General features: G+C 33.7%; 1 protein-coding gene across 2 annotated transcripts; it reads left to right on the top strand.

Annotated features, from left to right (window-relative positions):
- The first annotated feature begins 436 nt into the window (after window positions 1-436).
- On the top strand, window positions 437-2,299 carry LOC131054541 (protein PLANT CADMIUM RESISTANCE 6). 2 transcript variants are annotated; one of them, XM_057989072.2, is made up of 5 exons: window positions 437-1,130; window positions 1,182-1,341; window positions 1,434-1,505; window positions 1,610-1,861; window positions 1,952-2,299. In XM_057989072.2, the coding sequence occupies exons 1-5, from the start codon at window positions 567-569 to the stop codon at window positions 2,029-2,031; spliced, it is 1,128 nt and encodes a 375-aa protein (XP_057845055.2). In that variant the 5' UTR covers window positions 437-566; the 3' UTR covers window positions 2,032-2,299. The 2 variants fall into 2 exon arrangements, with proteins under 2 accessions (XP_057845055.2, XP_057845054.2); XM_057989071.2 differs by having other exon boundaries at window positions 441-1,341.
- Window positions 2,300-8,368: the final 6,069 nt, after the last annotated feature.

Below are 8,368 nucleotides of genomic sequence, written 5' to 3'. Positions count from 1 at the left end.
AGAGGTCCTGCCCTGTTACAATGGATTTCACCCTCATTACACATGCCATCGCCATTATACAAACCGTGTCAATTAAGTTTTGTTGATATTTGTGAAAAGACAGCCCCCGCTAATTGCGCATGCAACAGAAAATGTGAGGGGAATGAGTCCTCTCACTGGAAAATGGACAAAAAGTTAAAAGATGATGGAAAATGGGAAGGTGCAGAGAAGTGGAACGATTCAAAGATTTGACTGTACCGAGCAAGCAATTTTTTCTTAGTCAATTGGATGTCTGCCGTGCCGTGTTCGTCCAGTTTTTGCTTTCACAATAATTTGGCCAGAAATGTCAAGGAGACGTGTGGGCCACCGTACGCGGAATCTCATATTTCTCAGAACAAACGACGAAAATGCTGAGACTGCGAAAAGTTTAAGCGAGAACGTGGCCTCTTTAAGGCTTTAGATAAAGTTTAAGCGAGTACGTGGCTTTACATACTATTTTGTAGGTGCCCTGGCATTATTAAATTTAATACATAGCAGGAGTAGCAAGAGCAGGAGCAGGAGCAGGAACAAGAGCATAAGAGAGAAAGATGGATGACCCAACGGCGGATCCAGACTTTGAGGAGGACGCAGATTCTCCAGAGTATCTGCTGCCACCTCAAATTCCTGACACTCAGCCTCAGACAGAATGTGTGCAGCGGCCGCCACCTCAAAATCCCTCCACTGACCCCCAAACACAATATGTGCAGCCCCCGACAGCTCAAAATCCCTACACTGCGCCTCAGACTCAATATCATGTGCCTCAAAATCCCTACAATGACCCTCAGATTCAATATGTGCAGCCACCACTGTCTCAAAATCTGTATGCTGATCTTCAGGTACGATACGTGCAGTCATCAGCCTCTCAAGACCCCTACATGGAGCCTCGAGAACAATATGTGCAGCGGCCGCCGTCCCAAAATCCTCATGATGAACCTCAAGTACAGCTTGTGCAACGGCGGCCACAACAAAATTTCCATGCTGAACCTCATCATATGCAGCACGTGCAGCCACCACAGCCTCAGGTACAGCATGTGCAACGTCGGCCGCCACCACAAAATCCCCATGCTCAATCTCATGTACACTATATGCAAAATCCCCACGCTGAACCTCAGGTACAATATGTGCAGCCGTTGCCGACTCAAAATCCCCACGCTGAACCTCAGGTACAATACGTGCAGCCGCCGCCTCGAAACCCCAACGTTCAGTTTGGAAATGTTATATACGTTCAGGCACCGCCACATGCTTCTCTTCAACAAGGCGGACATAATATTCCTGCACTCTGGGCCTCTAGCCTATACTCCTGCACGGAAGACCCTGCCAACTGTATAATTATCTATTTATTTCCCTCCTCTCATCTCTCATATGATTTATATAGCAACGTCAAAAATAATAATGAAAATGTTATGTGAATGCAGGTTGCCTCACATTACTGTGCCCCTGCATCACTTTCGGGCAGATAGCGGAAATAGTGGACGAGAATTCTCCATGTAAGACTTTCATTACCTAATTATATTGTCAATCTTACCAAACAATTTATATTTATTGGATGTTATAATTGAATGGAAAGGCTGGATGGTTGAACTTGTTGCAGCATGCATTGTGAGCGGACGGATCCATGGGCTCCTTTGTTTGGCGGGGATTGCGTTCTCAGCGTTCTTTGGTCTGCCTCTTTTTGGGGGATTTGCATGGTGCTATTCATGCACCTACCGAAACAAGATGCGGGTCAAATATAACTTGGCAGAGACCCCCTGCGCAGATTGTCTAGTCCATTGTTTTTGTGAGCCATGTGCGTTGTGCCAGGAATATAAAGAGCTCAAACATAGAGGATATGACCCTGCTCTCGGTAATGCATTTGTATGACCAGATGTAATTATAATAATTGTTATGCTGGTTTTGGAGTTCACTTTTTTTTTTTTTTTTTTCCTTGTTGTAGGTTGGAAGGGAAATCTACGAAAACAAAAGCAAAAGGACGGCACCATGACACCTCCTGCCAATAATACCATGGCAAGATGAGCCCTCTGCTCATAATCTGTGTTCAATTTGGGATTTATACACTGTAATAAAATTATTATGATGATTTAATTCACTATTGAATATAGTGAATTATTGATATGTGTATATATTATGAAATTGCTTCCTAAAGGTCATATTATAATGACCTATACAACTTTGTATCACGAAAAACTATTTTCCCTTGCTTTCAATATTGTGTTGGACATTGCAGTTTGTCAGATCATTTTCCATGAAAAATGCAACAAATAAGTTCTGCTTTGTGTATCCATCTGGTATTTCTCCGCCAGTGTTTTTTTTAGCTCTAATGTTTCTTTCATATCATATATAAGGTATTTCTCTTGTTCTAAGAGGTCAAAGGATTGAATAGTAACTCACTGCTTAGAGGGGTTATTATTTCATTCACATGTTAAAAAATACTGGTGATATCATAAATGGATACTAAAGAATTTTTTATAGATAAAAATTTATATTCTGTATTTTAATATCTTTATTTCACGTTGTTTTTAGTATTGCTATAAGATTTTATTTTTATTGTACGAATCAAGTTTTATCTTGAATTCATCTGAAATTGATTTATTCATTTTTTAGATTGAGATTGGTTTAATCTTATAGAATTTTTGTATCACTACATGGCACCTTCTATTAATCCAATCATGGAAAAATGATCCCACCACTCATATCATTTATGTTTGATCAAAGCATTTCCACATTTTAATTAGTGTTTTCATATGAATTTTGAAATATTAAAGTTTATATATATGATGAATTTAGTTTGTTACAGGTAGTTTGATGAATTCATAGGAATCCAATGTTTTATAAGTATATGTAGTATGTACATTTAAATTGTAAAATTTTATATGAACTTAATATTATTATTTGAGTTTATAATTGTACAATTATGATCAGTTCTCTAGTGATTAATCATATTCTCATATAGTTGAAAGGATAAACAAGAAAAATGAATATGGTGTAGGAAAAGTTTATGTGGCATTATGAGGTGTAAGGAAAACACTTATATACAATTGAGAGTGTTTTTTTGAATTTGTTTATCTCTTTATACATAGCCTGTCCCAAATCGAAGTATGTTAAGTGACCAACAAGTAGCATTTAGTACATAGTTCTACCAATTTTGCTATTTTTTATTTGGATTGAAGTCTTAAATATTTACCTTCAATGTGATGTATTCCACTAGAGTGAGGCATTAGAATACAACATCCATGTTAAATTATTCCTAAATGATGGCCTCAATGCGTGCACATTTACTTTCCTAGAATGACAAAAAATTAAAAATTAAAATATTTAAAGCCTCTATTTCTACAAATGCCTTCTTCTTGTGTTCCTATTTGTATAGATGCCTCTAATTGAATTGCAAAAGAAAATTATTATTTGATTTTACATTGAAGATCAAGGTTGCAAATTTTTATGAAATATTTTTTTTAATGGGATTTGTTGGTTAACATATTATGCTTTCTACATTAAAAAAGCTCACAACTCAATTTTTTTAAATGATTCTTGCATTACTAAGAAAATATGATTACATTGTAAAAGGTGAATATTTTTACCATATCACTTTTTTTTTTTTGGTTTCGTGGCTATTTTTACCACACCTAAGGGTACTTCCAAAGCCTTGCATGCAAAATTAATTGGATAAATTTTTATATGGTTATATTGGAGGTTGGTGGGCATTAAAGGCTAAAGAATTTTCATCATCTCAAGTTAGCTTCTCACTTGAAGATAGTGCTTTATATCAAAGGCATAGATATATTATTTTTCCATTTATTATTTTCTTTTGATTCTTATTGTATTAAATAATACATTTATCATAAAGCCCTTTTTTTTAAGACGAGAAGAGATTTGGTCCAAACTTTATATAGATTATTGCCTAGATAGTTTAGAATTATAAGGATCTTGGGAATTATAACCTTATTAGGTCATGAGATAACACAATTGAACACTACAGATGTTGAAAGATATGCTTTTTTGTCCAATAATTTATGAAGTATATGATTTTGAAGCTTGGGGAAGTAGTAATCAAAGAAGATGAGAATTTATCTTGAGAGGTACACCTTGAGAGTTATGAGGTAACTTGATGGAGTTCTACCTAATCTAAAAATATAGAATTGAAAAAATAAATCTAGATAATATGTATTTATATTATTTTAATTAACATGTTTTGTTGTGTGTAATGTGAATCTTAAGGAGGTTGCTAGAATATTAAGGGTTACATTTGTAATAAAGTCACCTTAATGATTGATGTTAGTATTAAAATATTTATTTAATCAAGAATGTTAGTGAAATAAATAAAATTAAAAAATTAAAAACAAAAAGAAATTAAAAGGATAAACATAAATCAAATCTAATCAATTAGCTTCAATGCAAATCTCAAATAAATGTTGATTCACTTGGTAGTAATGTAGATGCAACTCAGTTCAACATAGCACTATATATGATTGAATTAATTTTAATGAAGTTTATGTGCATAAAGAATTATGAAATAAAAAAGATGAGACAGTTATGGTATTTATAAGTAGTTTGAGAAAAATGAAACGTATTTAGATCTTAGACTTAAGCTAACTAAACTAAGTATATATGAAGTCAAATCAAGACAAATTTAAAATTTACCATTTCAAATTCATCAAGGGATAATAAAAAAATACTTAATTTAATAAATAGATAAATGAGAATGAGACATTTCTAATTTGAATATAGATTTAATGTATTATAGTATTTTTTGATGAGGAATTAATAATTTGAGGATTGAGTTAATTAGTGAAAAATAAAAAATTCATTTATTTATTAAAAATGGATAATAGGCAATATTAAAAATATCTATAGCTCTTAAAGTAAATAATTAATTAAAAAATGTATAAACACACTAAGGGGTAGTGCAATGAGTAGATTAAAAGTAGGGGTGTGTAAGGCCCACCCCAACCAAGCTTTGATTAACTTAGTTGACCATGTTTGACCCTACTAATAAATGCTATAATTCAATAGGATGGGCTATGTTAGATAGATAGATAGGTGAGAAAAGTAATTGAACCAGGTTACGAAATCATTTCACCTTGAGGTGTACATTTTTATTCATTATGGATTTAGAACTTATAAGATTCCATGATTTGGATAACATTGATGTATGTTGATGCTTCATTTATATGCATTGATGATATAGAACTTTATATGATTTCAGAATAGGATAAATTTGAGATGATATATGTCATTATTGGATTTGTAGGACTTCACTATGATGATAGAAATAGGATGTGTGTTTTATGTATGGATTAAAATTATGAGGATTATGATAACTGCTTATGTGGATTTATTTGGATGTAAGATGTATTGATTTGTTTAAATGTATATTGTATGCAGAGTGTTTGACGTGTATTCTTATTCATGTGTTTAAATGTTATATGAGGTTATTTGGAAGTACTAATGTGTAATTGAGATGCGCAGGAAAATTATCCATGTGACCATGGAAATATTATGGAGAACCAAACCTAGACCTATGTACATTCGTAAAACTAGGGCTTGTCTATTTGGAGAGACAACACGCCATTTGTATCATATTTTTATTTGTGAAAGTAAATGTTGCATGTGTGTTAGATTGAATTTATTCATTTGTGTAAATCTAACAAGAGACAAAATTTCATGTGTAATGTTGTAAAGTATTTTATTGTGTCACTTGACACATGTGATTGATTTATGTCTTGATTTTTGAATTTGTCTCTTGGAGGGAGTTGTTTCAACCATAGCTTTTTCAAATAATTTAATATGGTTCTATATTTTCCTTGGGTAGAGAATCTTTGGGGTGGTCAACTTAGTTTTGACCCGAAAATTAACTTTAGATGGGTTTAAAAAGGGTTAAATGGACTCCTAGGGGTAGTTTATAGGTGTTTCCTAAAGCCCATAAGGTATACCTAAGGGTTAGGAGTAATTTTAGGCATGTGACAACTCCCATGTGACTGTTTAGTCACCCTAAAAAGTGAGTTTTCTAAGATGTGCGAAAATTGAATTTAGAAGGCTTCATCTAGGTTAGTTAACTTTCCTTTTTGGGGAGAGATCCCTTTTGATCTTTTTGGACTTTTTCCTTTTTCAATTTTAGAAACCTGTGAGAACTCTCACTAAGGTCTTCTTAGGCAAGAATGAGAGATTTTGCGGGCAATCACCCACTCTCCATTTTTGGAGACAAGGCAATTTTGAAAACAAAAAAGATAGATTTGGTATAGGATTTTGGCTAAGGGTAGAGAAACAAAGATTGTGGAATTGGGCTGCTCATCCTCAACTAGACTAGTATACCTTTGGCAGTTGAAGGTTGGTTAAACTTCCCTTTGTATTGTTTTCTTTCATGATTGCATGTTATTTTGGAAAGGTTGTTGGTGTGGAAAAAGTTGTTCTCTTGCATTTTAGTTTGTGAAAATTATTACGTGTTATGTCTTTATTTTTTTGTATGCATTCTGTGTTTTGGGAGTAACCAAGACCTCCTACTCTTGGGAGAGAGGATGTTCTTGTGGGTGGTAGAAGTATGACAACCCTCGAGTGAGAGGCTCTCGTTATGAGAGTGATCTCAAGGGATATTTATGTGACCCTTGCTGCATGGCTTGTTTATGCATTTTGGGGGTCATAACGAGGGAAATAAGACATGAATGCCTTGGGGGGCATAAGGATGTGGGGTTGTTATACTTATGATATATCATTATTTTCCATGAGGTGGCTTCATGTTTTACCATACTTGCAGTCTCCTCAGGGTATTTGGTCCACTACCACCCATGTAAACTCATCACATTGTGTGGTGCAGTGTAGCCTTGGTTGGGAATATGGTTGTGATTGTTTTCCCTTGCTTGTTGTGTTTGCATGTGTGTAACCTGTCTAGGGCTTGGTTCTCCAAGCTCGGGGGTGGCTACTAGTTAGCCTAGGCTGTGAGGTGAGCACTCCATGGTCATAGCCTATGATTTATTTGTAGGTTGTTGGAATGAAAGAATAGGACAAGTGGAAGTTTGCTGGAGTTATGTGGCTGTAGAAAAAGATTTGGATAATGGAATATGTACATTTTAAGTTGCAGCAATGTAAAGGGAAATTATGTTGTATCTATTTTCGAAAAGAAATGTATCTATTATTTTTAAAGACCTCATTTATTAGAAATGAGAGATCCATTGTAAAGTTGACAATAGTGTCTTTTAAATACGTTTTAAAGAAATGTAATATTCTATTATGCTATTTTGCAGAAAAGAAATGAGTATTCTGGGTTTAGTTTCTATAGATTTGAAAATAACATTTGTTGTGTTTATGATATTTTCAAAAGAAAGAAATTTATTTTATCCCTTTATGCATTTAAAAAAAATATTAGAAAAGAAATGAAATAGATTATCATGCATGTAGCAAACTGAAAATAAAACATTTAGATCTATGTATGGAAGTGCAAATTTAGTTTATTTAAATCTGTCATTTTATTTATTTGCAGAAAATAAAAAAAAATTAAAAAAAGACTATTTTAGCCATCTCTAAAGGTTTATCTTAATAATTTCTAGATTTATAAAGTTGTTGTTTAAACTTATTTACTTCTGTCAATTTTAATTACTTGCAGAAAAAGGAAAGATAATCTAAGGATTAAATAAACTATTCTCTATTTTTTTAATAGCAGCAAGGCATTTAAAATAAAGAAAATATGTACATTGATCTTAAAACTGAAGACTCTATCTATTCTATTAAAAAATGTTTTCAAAATAAATTATCAACATACATTTGCTTATAGAGGTTGCCCTAGATTTATTATGCAACAAATATATATATATATATATATATATATATATAATAAATTTATATATATATATATATATATAATAAATTTATATATATATATATAAAATAAATTTATATATATATATATACATATATTTATATAAATTCTATTATATTTATATATATAAAATAAATATTAACTAAAAAAATTTTAAAACTTTAAAAAAAAATATTTTTAAAAAAAACGGGTTTCGGGGGGGGGGGGGGGGCGAACCCACCATGTGTACACATAGTGGGCAGCGCCAAGGCCTGCCACTGTGTGAACACATAGTGGGTGGTGCCCGCGCCACCACTGTGTGGACACATAGTGGGCGGCAACCGCGCCACCATTGTGTGGTCACACAGTGGGCACCGTCGCCGCTATGTGCTCACACAGTGGTGGACAGGGAGAACCCACCGCTGTCCCCTATCACCAAACCCACCACCATAACTGCCATTCTCCCATGGCCACCGCTTTCCATGGAAACCTCCGCCCCTTGAAAATAAAACAAGAAAAGAATAAAACCCTAGCCCGAGTAGGGCTAGGGTAGTATAAAGAAAGAAG

This window comes from Cryptomeria japonica, chromosome 10 (assembly GCF_030272615.1).
Source record: "Cryptomeria japonica chromosome 10, Sugi_1.0, whole genome shotgun sequence".
In the NCBI taxonomy this organism is placed as follows: Eukaryota; Viridiplantae; Streptophyta; class Pinopsida; order Cupressales; family Cupressaceae; genus Cryptomeria; species Cryptomeria japonica.
Note: the sequence above shows the minus strand (reverse complement) of the source record. Positions and strands in the feature narration are given on the sequence as shown.

What these genes read in the sequence shown, in the direction of transcription:
- LOC131054541 (XM_057989071.2), top strand. Translation starts at nt 567, where the DNA reads ATGGATGACCCAACGGCGGATCCAGACTTTGAGGAGGACGCAGATTCT. An exon ending in CACGGAAGACCCTGCCAACT is followed by an intron (nt 1,342 to 1,433) that starts GTATAATTATCT and finishes ATGTGAATGCAG; the next exon opens with GTTGCCTCACATTACTGTGC. An exon ending in AGGATATGACCCTGCTCTCG is followed by an intron (nt 1,862 to 1,951) that starts GTAATGCATTTG and finishes TCCTTGTTGTAG; the next exon opens with GTTGGAAGGGAAATCTACGA.